We start from the raw sequence: 20153 nt of genomic DNA, 5'->3' as shown, positions 1-20153 counted from the left end.
TGAGATCCTTGTTAACGCCTTCTCACACAACATCTCTAGGAGCTATTTGGCATGAAAGGGAAGAGTGTTAGCTGCTGAGAAAAGTCTTCTCTGTGGCTGACTCACCTCCTTTCACTCCGATTGGCTCCAATCAGCAGAAAAGGACAAGGAAGCATGTGAGAAGACTCTTCTTAGTGGCTAACACTCCCCTTTCACGCTGATCGGCTTGCAGGATGCAGGAGATATTGGAACCATGCTGGGACCCTGCTGCCAAAAAAGTATGAGGTCTAAGACCCCATGAGACCCTGGAAGACTACACCCTTGAATGTAATTAATAAATTATAAACATACAAATCTATACAAATGGACAGCCTTCAAGTCGATCCCGACTTATGGAGACCCTATGAATAAGGTGTTCATGGTAAGTGGTATTCAGAGGGGGTTTCCCATTGCCTCCCTCTGAGGCTAGTCCTCCCCAGCTGGCTAGGGCCTGCTCAGCTTGCCACAGCTGCACAAGCCAGCCCCTTCCTTGTCCGCAACTGCCAGCTGGGGGGCAACTGGGCTCCTCGGCACTATGCCGCTTGCCCACGGCTGCCCAGGTGGCAGGGCACGTAACCCTTGAGCCACTCCCTGTGGGGTGATCTTTAGCTGGCCCTTGACACTCAGGAGACATGAGCGGGGATTTGAACTCGCAGACTCTGGACTCCCAGCCAGGCTCTCCTCCCCACTGTGCTATACTTGAAATCCACCTGGGTTGTTTCACTTCCCCGTACTAGGTACTGAGGAGGAGAGGGTAGTAGAGATCTCTTCCCTGGGGTCCTTTGGAGATAGTTGGCACGCCATCTGACTCCGCCCCCTGCTTCCCTGACTCCGCCCCCGACGCCCTCCAAGCCGCTTCTCGGTCTGCAAAGAGCCCACCTCCTTTATTTTTCCTTTTCCCCGCTTCGCCGTCAGGATCCTGATTCGCTGAGCATTCCCGCCTGGTTGCAAGCCGCATTTCCTTCCCAGGAGCCCCGAGAAGCATCCTCAGCCAAAGGCGCTGCGGTGGGGCCAGGTATTGTTTTAACATTTACTTTAAAAGTATTTATTTAAACAGTATTTATTTTAAAAATAAAATAAAATCGTGCCTTCCAAAACAACAACAGTAGGTATGTTTGGCGGGGGTGGGGGCGCCGTGAACTGCGCAGGCGATTTTTAAAGTAACTGCAAAGCACTCCCCCCCCACGCCACCTCCACGTGCCCCGCGCGCCGGGGGCTTTGGGTGTTGGAGTCCCAAACATCTGGGGGGAGGGCAACGACCCCTTGGCAGAGGCTAAAAGAGACGGGGCGGGCGTGAGAAAAGCCCGCGGACGGGAAGATTTGCTCCCGACGAAGCACGTGTAGAGGAGTGATCGCTTCCCCGGCCGCGCGAGGGCAGATGGTTTTTAAAAGATCAGAGGACAAGTTTTGGAAATTAACGCAGGGGGGCGGGAGTCGCTGGAAACTTTTTTGCCTGAGCTAGAGACACCTCTTCTGGGGTGATGGATTGTGGGCGTGAGGATCATTTTAGTCATATTTATTCACTTCAGTGGGTCTACTCTGAGTAGGACTAACATTGAATACCGCATTGTGCTTTTACTCTGTTTGTAAATTGCTTTGGAGCCTTATGTAGTGTGGTAAATTATATATATTATATTATATTATGATGTTGTTTGTTATGTGCCTTCAAGTAGATTACAATTTATGGTGACCCTATGAATCGGCGACCTCCAATAGCATATGTTGTAAACCACCCTGTTCAGATCTTGTAAATTCAGGTCTGTGGCATCCTTTATGGAATCAATCCATCTCTTGTTTGGCCTTCCTCTTTTTCTACTCCCATCTGTTTTTCACTGTCTTTTCCAGTGAATCATGTCTTCTCATGATGTGTCCAAAGTATGATAACCTCAGTTTCATCATTTTAGCTTCTAATGACAGTTCTGGTTTAATTTATTCTAACACCCAGTTATTTGTCTTTTTTGTGGTCCATGGTATGCACAAAGCTCTCCTCCAACACCACATTTCAAAGGAGTTGATTTTCTCTTATCCACTTTTTTCACTGTCCAGTTTTCACATCCGTACATAGAGATCGGGAATACCATGGTCTGAAAAAAATGAAAAAAAAAACCCAGAATGTCCCCCTCCACTTTCTCTCTCTCTCTCTGTGTGTGTGGGGTTGTGAGCCTTTGTATCTCTAGCCCAACTGTATTCAAAGAGGTGAAAACTTGCTCCTTAATCTCAGGAGCCATTGTGCCAAGTATGGTTAAAACCAGTACAGTTTTTATTTATTTATTTATTTTACTATTTGACATATCCCGCCCTTCCTCCCGGCAGGAGCCCTGGGCGGCAAACAAAAGCACTAAAAACATTAAAACATCATAAAAACAAACTTTAAAACACATTAAAACAAAAACATCTTCAAAACATTTCTTAAAAAAAGCTTTCAAAACATCTTCTAAGATTGAAAACATTTTTAAAAAGAAGGTTTAAGAACATATTAAAAAGCAATTGCAACATAGATGGAGACTGGGAAGTGTAGTTTATGAAGGCTGCTGAAGTGTTATTAGGAGACTCCTATTCCCCTGACAGAGCTCCAGTGGCCAGAGTGGTTTAACAGTCAGCCCTTCTTCCGGAACTGGAGCTCTGTGAGGGGAAAAGGGCGTCTCCTAGCAACTCTCAGCACCTTCACTAACTACACTTCCCAGGATTCTTTGGGGGAAGCCATGACGGTTTAAAGTAGAATAAATACTTGGTGTGGATGTGGCCTCTTCTGCTTCCACAGGTGTGCATAGAGCAGGGGCCGCCAACCTTTTTGAACCAGAGGGTGCGTTTTGAATGTTGCGAAAGGGTTGTGGGTGCCAATCACAAAATGGCCTCCATGGGGGCATGGCATTCTCTCTTCCCAAGGTCATCTCTCGCCCCCCTCTCTCTCACACACATACCTCTCCCCCTTGTAGACCACACATACATGCACAGATACATTTCCCCCCCTCTCTCCTAAATGCTTCTCTCCCTCATGGGTTTTTTACAGGGGCTAACACTTCCTGGGTTGGGGAGAAGTAAAACATGCAAAGGGTGGAGGAGTAGGGTGATTTCCCACACAAACTGAGAAGAATGGTACATTTTGACGTGTGTCTTGCTTTTTTATTTTAATGAAAGCTGGGAATCTGGGGGTTATGGTTCATTGTAGGGGTGGGGTGGGGACCAAAGGAGTCTTCATGGTGCCTGTGGGCACCGGGATGGTGACTCTGGACACAGAGAAATGAAAGGGGACCAGCTGGGCTTTCCTGTTGTACTTATCTGATATTCAGAGATATAGTGCTTCTGGCCATGGAGGTCCCATTTTGCTGTCCTGGGGAGAAATTGTTGGTCTAATAGCCTTCCAAAGCAAACTACGCAGGTGGTTTAGCCACCCATTTGTTATTACATTTATATTATTTCCTCCAAAGAGCTCAAATGGCTCTCCCCCTTCAATCCTCAAAACAGCCCTGTGAGGTAGGTTAGGCTGAGACGCATCCAGTCACTTTCATGGCTGAGTGGGGATTTGAACCCTAGTCTCCCAGGTCCTAGCCCAGTGCTGTAGCCACTTTGCCAGTTAAGAGTTGTGGCCAATGCTCACCCTCCTCAGAGTAGAGCCACTGAAATTAATGGCTATGACTCTCTTGGGTTCAGTTTCAATGGGTGTACTCTGAGTAGGACTTAGCTGAATGCAACATATAGTGGCCACTTTCACACCAAGTATTTATTCCACTTTAAACTGGCATGGCTTCCCCCAAATAATCCTGTTAACAAGCTACATTTCCCAGGATTCTTTAGGGGAAGCCATGACTGTTCAAAGTGGAATAACTGTAGGGTTGCTGTATTGCCCGGTTAGCCAGATTTTACTCGGATTCTAGCCATTCTACCTGGTGCCTGCTTAGCCCATTAGGTGGCCTGGATTCCCAGCTTTCATTTTATTTAAAAAGCAAGTCTCTAGCCCTTGTGGATCCAGAGATACAAGGCAAAATGTGGAGGCAGTTTTCTGCCACATTCTGTGTGTATATATTCAATGAAGTGGGGGGACCAGTAGGAATGGCTTCCCCCCCTTAAGACCAATCGGAATGGAACAGCTGCCCTGTCTAATGCTTGCACAGCTTGCCAGGTCTCTAGAATTTCCTGCATTTTTTATTTTTTTAAAACAGTGGTGGCAAGTCTCCATCAAGTTCCAGCCTTTATGATAGAAGGCTGTGTTTCCACTATCTAGTGTTTGAGAATCAGCATACTTAAGACACTTCTCACATGCTCAGACACTACTCTCTTTAAATAAGAAGGTTGACTGAACTGATAATATTAAGTTGTAGTGGTGTGTTTATTTCACATTTCCTAATTGTTGGTACAGGCAACCTCTTGCTCACAATATTGCTTTTAATTAATGCTTTGCTGGCTTTTTGTTTCATGCTGGATTTTTATGTTGCTGTATGTTTTCTGTTTATGTTTGTTTCTATTTTGTATTTTATTATGTTTTCATATAGATTGCATATTTTAATTGTTTTTATTATGTTTGTAAGCTGCCCTGAGCCCTGTTTTTAACAGTAGAAGGGCAGGATCTAAATTATTTTAATAAATGAATATTCCATAGTGTTGGAAACTAAGGCATTTAAGGCTGAAAATGTAAAGGTTTCTTTTTTAAAAAAAACTCCTCCTCCGATTTTGGGTGGTAATTACTAGGCACAAGAACAAAGCTGGACAGTACAACCATTAATATGCTTAATTTGCACAATTAGTAAATCATTTGCATAATATGCAAATTAGCTTGCCCACATTTGTGGAACCAGAATATGGCAACCCTAAATAAGTGTATGGTGTGAATGTGGCCAGTATCCAGAGCTTGGAAAAGTTACTTTTTTGAACTACAACTCCCATCAGCCCAATCCAGTGGCCATGCTGGCTGGGGCTGATGGGAGTTGTAGTTCAAAAAAGTAACTTTTCCAAGCTCTGCCAGTATCAATACATTTCTTAAAGCCAAATTGTTGGGTGGAGTTGGGCTTCAAGAGCCACCAGAAATTGCTTGGGGTGGCCACTTACAGCCCACAGGGCTGTGGGGTAGCCACCCTACAACAGAGGTGCTTTGGATCTGGATGGTGGACAGACTGCAACAGCATTAAAAAAAATCATGAGTGGCTCTCCCTTTTTCCTGAGCAGTCTTTGTAGATTTGGGACAGCTGTCTGTGCGTTAAGTAATACGATGAATAAGCTCTGAGTTGAATTACTATCCTTACTGTCTTTGCTATCCTTCAAGAAAAGTTTTGAATGCTATTTCCCTTTCCCTGGGTCAGGTTAGGTTAAAAAAATAGAGATATGCATACCTCTGAGAAAGTACAAAGTATCTCTTATCACTAAGGGAGCAATCCAAACCCAAGATCTGCTGGGATGAGTGGAGCTTGGAATTGATGGATCTCTGGCTGAGTTGGATGTCTTGGACTCAGTCAGGGCTATGCCGGCTGAAGTCTCCCATCCTGGTTCAGCCAGAGCTCAGCCAAGGCTGGGGTAAATCCCAAAAAAGGTGTGTTCTTGGGGAGTGGCGGGGATGGCATGGAGCAAGGGGGGTGCTTACCCGTATACCAGATTCCAATCAACTTGGTTACATGACCTAGCAATCCCAGTGGGAGTCACACTGGCCGAAAGGTTGGTGTGAGTCAAAGGCTTGTTTTCCCTCTGCCAGGCTCACAGGAGCTCAGCTGGCATTTGCCTCTGCTCCAGAGTGGAATTTGGAATAGGGGTAAGTTACACCGGCATCATTTACGCTGGTGTAAATTACACTGGCTTCCTATAGCTTGGATTGCTCTGTTTGTTATCAAGCAGCCTCAGTATGGATTCATTTTGGGGGAGGGTCCATATTTTTTGGAGGGGATGGCTTGAAAATAAAAACAACTAATGATTTCCCTTCCCAAACAAACAGTTTTCATTCTGCACCTTTTGGCTCATATAGACTCGTCTAGACTCTGTTCCTTTCCATTTAACCCCATGTTTTGCACAGTGGGGAGGAGAGCCTGCCTGGGAGTCCAGAGTCTGTGAGTTCAAATCCCCACTCGTGTCTTCTAGGTGTAAAGGGCCAGCTAAAGATTACCCCCACAGTGAGTGGCTCAGGGGTTGTGTGCCCGGCCACCTGTGCAGCCATGGGCAAAATGCATAGTCCCAAGGAGCCCACTTGCCCCCCAGCTGGCTGTTGTGGACAAGGAAGGGGCCGGCTTGTGCAGCTGTGGCAAGCTGAGCAGGCTCTAGCCAGCTGGGGAGGACTAACCTCAGAGGGAGGCAATGGGAAACCCCCTCTGAATACCGCTAACCATGAAAACCCTGTTCATAGGGTAGCCATAATCAGGATTGACTTGAAGGCAGTCCATTTCCATTTTTTCCCCATGTGCAAACAGAGATTGATTCTGCAATTCTCTCTCCCCCAACTAGACGTGTCTGGGCTGCTACACAGTTGTCGCCACTTACATGATGGGCAACCAGCAGGATAAAATGGAGACAACAAATGAAAAGGACTACTTGGGACGAAAGTTCAGTGTAGAAAAGGTGCCAAGCTGTTCCCAAGACTGGACGGAAGAATTGCCTCTAGAGGATCCCCAAGAGGCTCTATTCGAGTTGGAGGATGAGAAATTGATGCTGGTGTTGGAGAACAGCGGGGAGGAAGGGGAGGGCAGTTCTGATTCCAACATGGCAAACTCACCACTCAGAAAGCAAACAGAAGGGCATCACAATCGAGTTCCCATGAACAACACTCCGTGTCGGGTCTCAAAGTCACGTAGAATCAGACGCATCCTAAAACCTCCAGTGGATACTTCCAAAAGAATAACTCGGTCCTTTTCCGCCGCCTCCTCCACATCCTTTCAGCCAGAGGTCACCACGAATATGGAGCCATCAGCAAAATGGGCAAGGACATCTTTTGTGTGGAAGTACTTCACGGTGGATCCTAAGAACAAATTTGTGGTTTGTTGCAATCTGTGCTGCCGAGCTGTTTTTGGGAAGCCCGATGGTTGTCAGCAGGTGGGAACCACCGCAATGCACAGTCACCTGATGAGGAGGCACAGAGATGTCATTGACAAGGCAGCAGGAAGCAGCAGAATGGCCACCTCCAAGCCTCTGAAGCGGTCTGTGTCAGGACCTCCTGAATCTCTCTCCACTCTGCTCCCCTGTGCAATAGACCAACCAATGCAACTCATTTCGCCGAAGACCTATGAGCATTTCAAGCTAGGGGACGGCAACATTGTGTGGGCACTGGAGGACCATACAGTGAAAGAGACACTGTTGCTAATGGCTGACAAACGTGGGGAAGAAAGAGCTTCTGGCTCCAAAAGGCCACAATCCCAATTCATTCCCTCCTCCTCCACCTCCTTTGTGCCGAAGGTTCCTACCGATACGAAACCACTGGCAAAATCTGAAAAAGTGTCTGTTGTGCAGAAGTACTTCACCGTGGATCCTAAGAGCAAATTTGTGGTTTGTTGCAATCTGTGCTACCGAAATGTTAGCCTGATGGTTGTCAGCAGGTGGGAACCACCGCAATGTACAGTCACCTGATGAGGAGGCACAGAGATGTCATTGACAAGGCAGCAGGAAGCGGCAAAACAACAGCCTCCAAGCCACGGACGCGGTCTGTGTCAGCCGCTTCTGAATCCTGGTCCGCTTCACTCACCTGTGCAACGGAACAGCCAGTGCCATTCGCTTTGCCAAAGACTTATGAACATTTTGGCTCAGGGGATGGCAACCCTGTGCTGGAAATGGAGAATTGTACAGAAGGAGGAGCGCTGTCGCTACCTGGGGAAGGATTGTCCCGCTCCAAAAGGCCACACTCCCTAGTCAGTTCCTCCTCCTCCACATTCTTTGAGCCAAAGGTTGCTGCCAACATGGAACCGCTGTCAAAAAGTCGGAAAGTGTCTTTTGTGTGGAAGTACTTCACTGTGGATCCTAAGAGCAAATTTGTGGTTTGTTGTAATCTGTGTTGTCGAGCTATTAGTCTTGGGAATCCTGATGGCTGCCAAAAGGTAGAAACCACTGCGATGTACGGTCACTTGATGAGGTGGCACAGAGAAGACAAGGCTGAAAGCAAAAGAACACCACCATCCTTCCATCCTTGGCAGAAAAGAATTGCAAACAAGATGGAAGAGCGAGGCTCGGTAGCACCTGAAGCAGGGAAGAGAGCAGGAGAAGCTCCTTGCGCCACCCAGGCTGGGGGCAGTGTAGAATTTTGGAGGAGAATGATGGAGGAGACGCCGGGTGAGGACAACAGCAGACTGGATGAACAGCATCAGCGCTTCAGGCAGTTCTGCTACCAGGAGGCCGATGGGCCCCGAGGAGCTTGCAATCGACTGCACCATCTTTGCCATAAATGGCTGAAACCAGAAAGGCACACGACGAGTCAGATCCTGGACCTGATGATTCTGGAGCAGTTCCTGACTGTCCTACCCCCAGAGCTAGGGAGCTGGGTCAGGGAATGTGGGCCAGTGACCAGTTCCCAGGCGGTGGCCCTGGCAGAAGGTTTTCTCCTGAGCCGAGTGGAGGAGGAGGGTCAGGTGAGAGAGCATTTTGTCGTGGTCTCATTCCAAAACCCTGAGAATCTATGGAGGGGTATCTTAAATATCTCCCCCACCCTCCACCAATCTTTTTTCTTAATGTCATCCAAAAAAATGGATTGCCCAATCCCTTTCCACCCTAGCAGGATAGTAGCTCTGAATGTGTGGAGCAGGCCATCCTTGGAGGATCACTAGACACTTAAAGGGGCTTGTGATCTTCCAGAGAAGGGAGGGGATTTCTCTTCAATGAGATGTGCTTTTCTCCCAGCAATAAAGGAGTAGCAATTGTGGGCAACAGAATGGCTCTTCTAACAGTAGGACAGGTGTGAGAAAACCTTTCCCCCCCCCAGATGTTGCTAAACTGCAGTTCCCATTTCCATTGGCCATGCTTGCTGGGGCTGATGGTTGCTGTCGTTCAGCAACATCTGGAGGGCCAAAGTTTCCTGGAGCAAGAGCTGCATAGCACCAGAAAACATCTGGGCACTTCTCTCTCTCTTCGCAGTTGGTTTTAGGAGGGACTCTGAGATGCCCTGTTCTGGTCCTCCTCTAATGCCAGGAGGCTGAATTATCTGCCCCAGTCCACAGATCTTTTTAAGTGCTCGTGGCCAAATATGTGGCCATGAGTGAGTTGCACGGCTTGGAAGGTTCAGTATGGCTAAAAGGAGACACAAGTTCCAAGGTGACTGAGAAACGAATTTTGATTTAATATGTGATTCTTTGACTTGATTTAAGGTTGCCCTTAGCCTTTGCCTGCCCTAATTCTTTCCCTTCCTAATATCTCTTTCCCCCTTCCCTTGCATGGGTTCCTCTCTCCTTTTTCAGGCAAAGGGGAGGTTTTCCAAAGCAGCCACAGATTTCCCAGCATTAGAGGATGCTCCACCAGACCCTACAAAGAGGCCGCTCTTCAGGAGGATCGTGCAGGAGGGTGACGGGGCTGTCGCCGCTTTGGGTAAAGACTATAATGGGGCATATTCCAAACATGGTCCCCCTCTCTTGAATATGCCTTGAATTTTTGGGTTGCATTAGTGTTTCCTTTCAGGAACCTTTGTTGGATGGAGAAATGTCTGTCTAGTCCAGCCTTTCCCAACTAGTGGGCTGTCAGGATCCCTCCTGCTGCCACCACCTGTCAGGTCCCTCCAGTCAGGATCCTGGTTTTTATTTGTTCTCTCACCGGCTCTAGCACAGATCTTGCAAGATCCCACTGCTAGGCAGCACCATCAGCCACTCCCTATTTCACACTATTGCCTTGGGACTTTGCCTTAGTCTCCTTCTGGCTTATTGTTACTTTGTGCCTGGGTGCACTTGCAGGCCACACCCCCCCTGTATCTTTGTGCCTATAAAGAATAAAGCCCCTGGTTGCTCTGGATACTTGATGATGCACTATCTCTTCACCGCTGCCACCATTGATACTGTTCCCAACCTTGGTATATGCCCTGCCCACCCTTATGGTCTGTGAAAGCCCCAGCCAAGGATCAGGCTTTTGGTAAACCAAGAAAATATTTATTTATAAACACCAGGAAATAATAAGATTATTTATGGTATATTTAACAAGCGTATGGTTTCATATATTGTGTTACTCTTTATGTTTCTAGTCATATATAATCTGCCTCAATACCAGCCTAATACAATCCAACCCACAACCAACTCCAACCCACAACAACCGACCCTCAGAACTCCCAAACTCTACTACAACCAACCACCAACTCTCAACTGTCATAAGAGCATAAGAACATAAGAAGAGTCTGCTGGATCAGGCCAGTGGCCCATCTAGTCCAGCATCCTGTTCTCACAGTGGCCAACCAGATGCCTGGGGGAAGCCCGCAAGCAGGACCCGAGTGCAAGAACACTCTCCCCTCCTGAGGCTTCCGGCAACTGGTTTTCAGAAGCATGCTGCCTCTGACTAGGGTGGTACAGCACAACCATCATGGCTAGTAGCCATTGATAGCCCTGTCCTCCATGAATTTGTCTAATCTTCTTTTAAAGCCATCCAAGCTGGTGGCCATTACTGCATCTTGTGGGAGCAAATTCCATAGTTTAACTATGCACTGAGTAAAGAAATACTTCCTTTTGTCTGTCCTGAATCTTCCAACCTTCAGCTTCTTTGAATGTCCATGAGTTCTAGTATTATGAGAGAGGGAGAAGAACTTTTCTCTATCCACTTTCTCAATGCCATGCATAATTTTATACACTTCTATCATGTCTCCTCTGACCCGCCTTTTCTCTAAACTAAAAAGCCCCAAATGCTGCAACCTTTCCTCGTAAGGGAGTCGCTCCATCCCCTTGATCATTCTGGTTGCCCTCTTCTGAACCTTTTCCAACTCTATAATATCCTTTTTGAGATGAGGTGACCAGAACTGTACACAGTATTCCAAATGCGGCCGCACCATAGATTTATACAACGGCATTATGATATTGGCTGTTTTATTTTCAATACCTTTCCTAATTATTGCTAGGATGGAATTTGCCATTTTCACAGCTGCCGCACACGGGTCGACATTTCCATCATGCTGTCCACTACAACCCTGAGGTCTCTCTCCTGGTCGGTCACCGCCAGTTCAGACCCCATGAGCGTATATGTGAAATTAAGATTTTTTGCTCCAATATGCATAATTTTACACTTCTTTATATTGAATTGCATTTGCTATTTTTCTGCCCATTCACTCAGTTTGGAGAGGTCTTTTTGGAGCTCTTGCAATCCCTTTTTGTTTTAACAACCCTGAACAATTTAGTGTCATCAGCAAACTTGGCCACTTCACTGCTCACTCCTAATTCTAGGTCATTAATGAACAAGTTGAAAAGTACAGGTCCCAATACCGATCCTTGAGGGACTCCACTTTCTACAGCCCTCCATTGGGAGAACTGTCCGTTTATTCCTACTCTCTGCTTTTTGCTTCTTAACCAATTCCTTATCCACAAGAGGACCTCTCCTCTTATTCCATGACTGCTAAGCTTCCTCAGAAGTCTTTGGTGAGGTACCTTGTCAAACGCTTTTTGAAAGTCTAAGTACACTATGTCCACTGGATCACCTCTATCTATATGCTTGTTGACACTCTCAAAGAATTCTAATAAGTTACTGAGACAGGACTTTCCCTTCCAGAAGCCATGCTGGCTCTGCTTCAGCAAAGCTTGTTCTATGTGCTTAGTTAATCTAGCTTTAATAATACTTTCTACCAGTTTTCCAGGGACAGAAGTTAAGCTAACTGGCCTGTAATTTCCGGGATCCCCTCTGGATCCCTTTTTGAATATTGGCGTCATCCTCATTTATACCTTCAGCCACTCAAACGCTCAGCCAATCATCATACAGCATTCTCCAGCATTCTAGCCCATGTACTCCCCCCTCTCACTCAATCCACTTACCCTGTATACTTTAATAAACCTGCACTTACCATATTTACAGTAATATCTATATACAGGGACATCACATGGGCCACCAGATGTTGTTGGATCACAACTCCCATCAGCCTCAGCCAGCATTGCCAATGGTCAGGAAAGATGGAAATTGTGGTCCAACAACATCTGGTGGCCCACTAGTTGGGAAATGCTGGTCTAGTCTCCCTTTAAAATTTAAAAAGGAATTTTGTTCCTGTAGGTTAAGACAACACATGAATAGAACCAAAAACTATGCAGAGAAAGATCAGAAACACAGAAAGCTGCTTTACACAGCTTCAGGACATCTGTCCATCTAGCTCAGTACTGTCTACACTGACTGGCAGCAGCTCTTCTGGGTTCCAGGCAGGGAGTCTTTCCAGCCCTACCTGGAAATGCCACTGGGGATTGAACCTGGAACCTTCTGCATGCCAAGCTGGCCCTCTGCCATAGAGCTGTGGTCTCTCCCCTAAAAATAAAGTACGATTCTAGTTCTCATGGTTCCAAATAAAGGTTGAAGAGGAACATAGGAATCTCCCATATAAAGAGTCTGACCGTTTGCCCTTCTAGCTCTGTATTGTCAGCACTGACTGGCAGAGGCTCTCCAGGATTTCAGATGAGGAGCCTCATCTGTAGATGCTGGGGATTGAACCTGGGACCTTTTGCGTGCAAGGTGGACACTCTTCCACTGAGCCACAGCCCTTCCCCATGATGGAGTTCCACTCGTGTAACGAAAATGCAAAAAGCTTATGAAGGTAAAACGTCTGTCTTCCCCTCAGGATACGGAACGTTGCTTAGAGATGGTGAGATGACCCTGGGGGCTCCTTCTCGGCCTCCTTCTCTTTGTGCTGGACTGAAAATGGCTTTTGCGCACTGGGTGATGGGATCCTTGGGGAGGCAGGCAGGCCTCTTTCAGTCCCAGGGAGATGGGCAGGGCCCTAAAAGAGTGTCCTCCTCCTTTCAGGCTCTGACATCCTTTGAGGAGGTGGCTGTGCATTTTACGGAGAAGGAGTGGGCTCTGCTTGACCCGGGCCAGAGGGCCCTACACAGGGACGTCATGGAGGAGAACTATGGGAATCTGGCCTCTCTGGGTAAGCAAGGATCCCTCTTTGCCTTGCCTGACAGATCCTGAAAGCAGAAATAGCTGCAGTTCTTTGCATGCATCGGTGCATTGCAGGAATGTCACTGAGGACGACAGTAGCTGGAACCCTGGCTCCATGTGCACTATGCATTAAAGCCATATCAGACCATTTGTAAACAGACATGGTTTCCCCCAAAGAATTCTGGGAGCTGCAGTTTGCAGGGTGCTGAGAGTTGTTAGGAGACCCCTATTCCCTTGAAAGAGCTCTGTTTCTCAGATACCCTTGGGAAGATGATTGTTAAACCACTCTGGAAACTCAAGGAGGACCAGTGAGGGAGGCGGCCTAGTGGGACCCCTAATGGCCAGATAAACAGGCTTGGAGGGTCACATGTAGCCACTGCGCCTGAGGTTTCCCACTGCTGCCCTATAATGTTTCTTATCATCGGGAATGCCAGAAGTGATTTCTCTGTTTCTTTCCTCTTGAAAAAGGATTTCCAGTTCCTAGATCTGATTTCATCTCCTGGCATGGAGGAGGGGAGGAGCCGTTTCTGAAGGGCTCAGTAGAAGGGGAGAAAACAGCAGGTAGGTGCTTCGGGGCAGCAGATTATTGACTAAGATCAGCTTCAGAGGCAGGAGTCACATGCCTACCTTAGCACTAGATGGCAGCAAAGCCTTTTTCAGTGGTGGCTCCTGTGCTATGAAATTCCCTTCTGAAAGAGATGCGTCTGCAACTCTTATCAGTTCATATTATTTAAAAAATAAAACTGTAAAAACTTAACTTGTCTACAAGGTGCTCATGTTTATGCAGCCAGAATTATCATGGAATTTAAAAATGCATTCTGTTCAGGCCCATTTAATTTTAGTGATAGTTTTACAACACTTGGCTGCAGTGTTCTGCACTTTCTTTTTGTATAGGTTGTCCGCTGCCTTGAAAACTTTTTAAGGAAGGGTGGTGTAAAATATTTTGGTGGTTGTTATATGCCTTCAAGTCGATTATGACTTACAGTGACCCTATGAATCTTTTTTGGATATATTCATAGGGTTTTCATAGTAAGAGGTATTCAGAGGTGGTTTGCCATTGCCCTTCTCTAAGCCCAGGGCTACCATATTATCAGTTTTGTCTCTGAGTCATCTGGCCTAGTCTCATCTATGCCCAGTGGCGCTGGTCTGATTTCTAAGATCCTTCTTCCCTGGACATTCTTCCTTGCAATTTCAACCCTTGCAGCTGAAACAAAGGTCAGATCATTCAAGCTTATCACATAGTGAAAGACAATTTCCGTCTCTTCACCTCCATCTGTTCCACGATGCGGTCTCTTTACATCTAGCTTCAGGGTGTAATGCACTCGAACCGGTTGAAACGTGACCACAGGCTAACTTCCCAGGAACAGGCTCAATGTGGAGGTAGCTTTGGCTCAGTGAATAAAAATGTGATACAGAGTGATATGCAGTTTGGTGACGGGGAGTGAGCCAGGTTCTACTGACTACACATTGGGTCTAATCTATAAATTGCCTTTTAAAAAAAGAAATATGAAAGAGAGGAAAACAACAGACTCCCAGATGTTGGCCTACAACATCTTCTAAATCTTCTAAAATAATGTCTTTTGTTCATGTCACAGGGATGGAAAGATATTTCTCATTCTTCCAGTCTGAAAATCAATTCTCCACATTCTTGCAGCAATTTTCTATTTCTTAAAAAAGATCTTCATGAAAATTTTCCAGCATTTCAGTGCTAATTTCTCCTAGTAGACACATTTTCGTAGGCATTTTTGACTAATGTACATATTTTTGCAAGTAATTTCTTCTCGCGTAATACATTTTTCTGTTATTTTCACCAATATATTCATTTTTGTGCACGTTTGTTCTTGTATGCCTTCAAGTCAATTATGACTTATGGCGACCCTGTGAATCTTTTTTGGATGTGTTTGTAGGGTTTTCATAGTAAGAGGTATCCAGAGGTGGTTGACCATTGCCTTCCTCTAAGCCTACGGCACCCGGTGTTCCCAGGCTGTCTCCCATCCAAGTACTAACCGGGCCTGACCCTGCTTAGCTTCTGAGATCAGACGAGATCGGGCATGTTCAGGGTGGCATGACCATAGGCATAAAATATTTTACATAAAAAGGAAGAAGTCACCCACTTGAAACTCGAGACGGTTATCTGAGAAACGGATCAAGAACAGCAGGAGGGATTCTGTCAGCTTGGAAGGGGTTAGTTTGTGTCTTGGACTAAGGAGACATGACTTATTGAAAGGCGGGTCTTGTAAATCGCATTGCCCACAGTGATGGCTGGCCCCCATTGGGAGTAGTGTGGCGGAAGGCAGGAAGTCCCAGTAGTAAGTGGAGCCAGAGCCACTGACAGGGAGAGCCAAGTCCCCATCCTCTGTGCTGAGTTTTGCAAGCTTACAGTGGGCAGATTGGGATTAGTGGGACAGCACCAAAATAGACCAGCCTCCACTGCCTGTCCAGGATTACGTGCTTTGAGTGGAAATGGCCCTTCCAGGATTCAGGTGGAGGTCTTACTGTTTCGGTTCACCTTCACTGGAGATGCCAGGAATTGAACCTGTGACCTTATGGAGGTTCTTGGGGTTTATAATAATAATAATAAAATTTTATTTCTGAGTCGCCTATCTGGCTGAACCAATGGCCACTCTAGGCGATGTACACCAATACAATAAAATACAATATAAAATAGATAAGACCATCATCATCTAACCCACTCTTCCAGTTAATAACAACTAACCCATCCCAGAAATCCCATAGGCCTGCCTGAATAGCCAGGTCTTCAAGGCTCAGCGGAAACCAATTAAGGAGGGGGCATGACGAAGATCAAATGGGAGGGAATTCCAGAGGGTGGGGGCCACAACTGAAAATGCCGTCTCTCTGGTCCGTACCAACCTTGCTGTTTTAGTTGGTGGAACCGAGGGGAGGTCCTGTGTGGCTGATCTCGTCAGGCGGCATAATTGGTGATGCTGGAGGCACTCCTTCAGATAAACTGGGGTGAGACCGTATAGGGCTTTAAAGGTCAAGACCAACACCTTGAATTGGGCCCGGTAAACAATTGGCAACCAGTGTAGATCTACTAACACCGGAGTGATGTGATCACGACGACGGCTGTTCTTAATCAGTCGTGCCACCGCATTTTGTACCAATTGTAATTTCCGGACCGTTTTCAAGGGTAGCCCCACGTAGAGCGCATTACAGTAGTCTAAGCGAGAGGAGACCAGGGCATGTATCACCCGTGGGAGCAGATGAACAGGAAGGTAGGGTTGCAGCCTTCGTATCAGATGTAGTTGGTACCAAGCCGCCCGGCTCACTGCCGAAATCTGAGCCTCTATGGACAGCTGGGAGTCTAAAATGACCCCAAGGCTGCAGACCTGGTCTTTCAGGGGTAATCTTACACCATCAAACACCAGGTCTATATCTCCTAATCTTCTCTTGTCTCCCACAAGCAACACCTCGGTCTTAGCAGGGTTCAGCTTCAGCCTATTCCTCCCATCCATCCACTTATGGATTCCAGGCACTTGGACATGGTATCCACAGCCAACTCTAGTGAGGACTTAAACGAGAGTTTGTCCTCTGATTTGAAGATCTGCTCCTCCGTGATTGAATTTCTCTTCTGATTCTTACAGGTGATGAACGAAGAGAGAGCAATAAAGAGGGCAAATGGCAAAGAAGGAATGCTAAAGAAACTCAGAAGCAGAGGAAGAAATCCCTTGCTTCTGAAGAGGCTGGCTTCCATGAAATCCCAATAGTAGCAGAACATCATGAGGGAAACAAGAGGGATATTCAGAAGGGGGAGAAACTGTTGAAATGCTCAGTGTGTGGAACGAGTTTCAAAGGTCAGATAAACCTTCTTAAACATCAAGGAACTCACGCAGGGAAAAGACATATAAAAGTTTGGACAACAAAAAGCAATTCAGTCGCAGCTCTGACCTTACTGAAGATCAGAGATTCCACACAAGCAAGAATCCCTATAAATGTTCAGTGTGTGGAGAAAGCTTCAAACACAGCACACACCTGAAAAGACATCAAAGAATCCACATGGGAGAAACCCTACAACTGCTCAGACTGTGGAAAGAGCTTCTCTCGGAGCACCCACCTGAAAAGACATCAGCAAATCCACACAGAGGAGAAGCCCTACAAATGCTCTGAGTGCGGAAAGAGCTTTCGGTGCAGCTCAAATCTTACCTTACACCACAGAAGTCACACAGGGAAGAAACCGTATAAATGCCCCAAGTGCAGAAAGAGTTTCAGCTATGTATCAAGTCTTAAGGTTTATCAAAAAATTCACACAGGGAAAGATGCTTGATACAGCTTGCACATTAGCTGACATTAGAGAATTCACACAGGGGAGGAACAAACAACTAGAGTGCAGAAACATTTTCAATCCTATCTTCAGTCATAAATCACAGTTTATCATCCAAAAGGTGTATTTTGTAAGCCATAGGATTCAGATACGTTGGAGGGTGTGTGTGTTTTGTGTCAGGGGCTTTTTTTAAAGATCTCCCCTGTGCTGTCAGCTTTGTCCAATCTTGTTGTATTAAACAATGTGATGTTGACTTGCTTCTTGTCCTCTTGCGGATAAGGCATTGGTTAGGAAGCCGAAAGCAGAGAGTAGGAATAAACGGACAGTTCTCCCAATGGAGGGCTGTAGAAAGTGGAGTCCCTCAAGGATCGGTATTGGGACCTGTACTTTTCAACTTGTTCATTAATGACCTAGAATTAGGAGTGAGCAGTGAAGTGGCCAAGTTTGCTGACAACACTAAATTGTTCAGGGTTGTTAAAACAAAAAGGGATTGCGAAGAGCTCCAAAAAGACCTCTCCAAACTGAGTGAATGGGCGGAAAAATGGCAAATGCAATTCAATATAAACAAGTGTAAAATTATGCATATTGGAGCAAAAAATCTTAATTTCACATATACGATCATGGGGTCTGAACTGGCGGTGACCGACCAGGAGAGAGACCTCGGGGTTGTAGTGGACAGCACGATGAAAATGTCGACCCAGTGTGCGGCAGCTGTGAAAAAGGCAAATTCCATGCTAGCGATAATTAGGAAAGGTATTGAAAATAAAACAGCCGATATCATAATGCCGTTGTATAAATCTATGGTGCGGCTGCATTTGGAATACTGTGTACAGTTCTGGTCGCCTCATCTCAAAAAGGATATTCTAGAGTTGGAAGAGGTTCAGAAGAGGGCAACCAGAATGATCAAGGGGATGGAGCGACTCCCTTACGAGGAAAGGTTGCAGCATTTGGGGCTTTTTAGTTTAGAGAAAAGGCGGGTCAGAGGAGACATGATAGAAGTGTATAAAATTATGCATGGCATTGAGAAAGTGGATAGAGAAAAGTTCTTCTCCCTCTCTCATAATACTAGAACTCGTGGACATTCAAAGAAGCTGAATGTTGGAAGATTCAGGACAGACAAAAGGAAGTACTTCTTTACTCAGCGCATAGTTAAACTATGGAATTTGCTCCCACAAGATGCAGTAATGGCCACCAGCTTGGACGGCTTTAAAAGAAGATTAGACAAATTCATGGAGGACAGGGCTATCAATGGCTACTTGCCATGATGGCTGTGCTCTGCCACCCTAGTCAGAGGCAGCATGGTTCTGAAAACCAGTTGCTGGAAGCCTCAGGAGGGGAGAGTGTTCTTGCACTCGGGTCCTGCTTGCGGGCTTCCCCCAGGCACCTGGTTGGCCACTGTGAGAACAGGATGCTGGACTGGATGGGCCACTGGCCTGATCCAGCAGGCTCTTCTTATGTTCTTCGTTCTCTTTGTCAAGGATCACTCTCCATCCTTGTTTGGCCATCTAAGCAGAGGGCTCTCTTGGGCTCCAGCCTCCCTGCAATCTATATTTCTTTAAAAGAAGCCGGAAGGAGCTGCTGGCAGGCTGGTCAGCAGCAGTAGCTGCTTAAAACCTGGAGCTAAGGGGTAGTCTGTTCCAGTCTTGATGGTTGAATGGTATCTCAAAAGGTCACCTAGTCCAACCCAACCCAATGTCCGTGCAGAAATTTATTTGATTTCATTTCTGAATCATAAAAACCCAAATCATTTGATTCTTTTTATGGAAGGGGAGGGGTAGAATCATGCACGCCCCTTTGAGTTCCTTGGCGGAAAGGTGGGATATCGATTAATCATCGCTATCATCTGCTGATTGCTGGAGGTGAAACTGCTGTTAGAAGTCACAGAAGAGCATAGGTTGAGAGTTTGGCAACCCGATAATAGCCATGACCAGCCCTCTCCCCAACAGTCACAAGAAGCTCAGAGTAGCCTTTGCAGGCCTTGTTTTCCTTTGATGGCAAAAGGGAGCCCATGTTTATGGTAACACTTTTAACCAATTAGGAGTTCCCCTCAGTTCTGAGCAACTGTGATGGTAGGGAGGGGTAGAGCAAGGCCACATCCACTTGCTCCATCCCCACCATGCTGGTGTTGCACCCTACCTCCAATGTGGAGGTGGGGGGACATGTTTGTTAAGGGGACTTTGATGTTTATGTGTAGACTCTCCCTGTAATTGAGAACTCTGTGCAACCAATACGTGGCCTGGGGAGGCCCTCTTTTCCCACACCCTTCAGATGAGTACTGTTATGTTACAGTTTAAGGTGGCTTATACACAAATAGAAAAATACAGATAAAAACAATACAATTTTCAAACATTCAACCCAACAAAATCTTATCATTTCTAAAAAGCAACAATAGCTAACGACCAAAAGCATTCATCTTCCTGGAAAAGGACAGTCCCCAGAAAAATGTCACTAAGAGCAGAGGAGAGGGGCAAGGCAGGTGGAAATGCTTGTCCCTTGATGGTCCCAGCACAGTCTCACCCCTGCATCAGGGGGACACACATTACTATTAAATGGAAGAAGGAATCTTCATGAAAACCTTGTCCAACCTGACTTTATTTTCCCCAAGGATGTTGTTGTTCCCTACAATGGTGAAGTTCAGGGGGTGCGTGCCGATCACTGTAGATGGCTTCACCTACAAGTGAGAGAGAAGTGTCTCCAAGGTTGGAAATTTTTTAAAACATCAAAACACAAAAAGGCGATTCACACCCCCAAAAATGCAAGGTTGGATTTTTTTTTTTTAAAAAAGGAGGCAATTCTTCCCCCCAAAAGCCCCCCACACACAATTGTTCAAGTGTGTGTTCACTCAGAGAAAAAGCAT

General features: G+C 46.3%; 2 protein-coding genes and 1 pseudogene across 2 annotated transcripts; 2 read left to right on the top strand and 1 right to left on the bottom strand.

Moving 5' to 3' along the window:
- The first annotated feature begins 938 nt into the window (after positions 1-938).
- LOC133381614 (uncharacterized) lies at positions 939-17531 on the top strand. The gene is made up of 6 exons (XM_061620960.1): positions 939-1033; positions 6439-8546; positions 9369-9495; positions 12877-13003; positions 13483-13575; positions 16620-17531. Exons 2-4 carry the CDS (start codon positions 7539-7541, stop codon positions 12891-12893), a joined length of 1152 nt encoding a protein of 383 aa, XP_061476944.1. The 5' UTR covers positions 939-1033; positions 6439-7538; the 3' UTR covers positions 12894-13003; positions 13483-13575; positions 16620-17531.
- LOC133378973 (zinc finger protein 595-like) lies at positions 12970-17299 on the top strand. The gene is made up of 4 exons (XM_061613587.1): positions 12970-13003; positions 13483-13575; positions 16620-16829; positions 17025-17299. Exons 1-4 carry the CDS (start codon positions 12970-12972, stop codon positions 17297-17299), a joined length of 612 nt encoding a protein of 203 aa, XP_061469571.1.
- On the bottom strand, positions 14973-15091 carry LOC133382468 (5S ribosomal RNA; annotated as a pseudogene).
- Positions 17532-20153: the final 2622 nt, after the last annotated feature.

Source organism: Rhineura floridana, chromosome 3, assembly GCF_030035675.1.
Source record: "Rhineura floridana isolate rRhiFlo1 chromosome 3, rRhiFlo1.hap2, whole genome shotgun sequence".
Taxonomy (NCBI): Eukaryota; Metazoa; Chordata; class Lepidosauria; order Squamata; family Rhineuridae; genus Rhineura; species Rhineura floridana.
The sequence above is the reverse complement of the archived record's forward strand: the minus strand, read 5'-3'. Positions and strand labels throughout refer to the sequence as shown.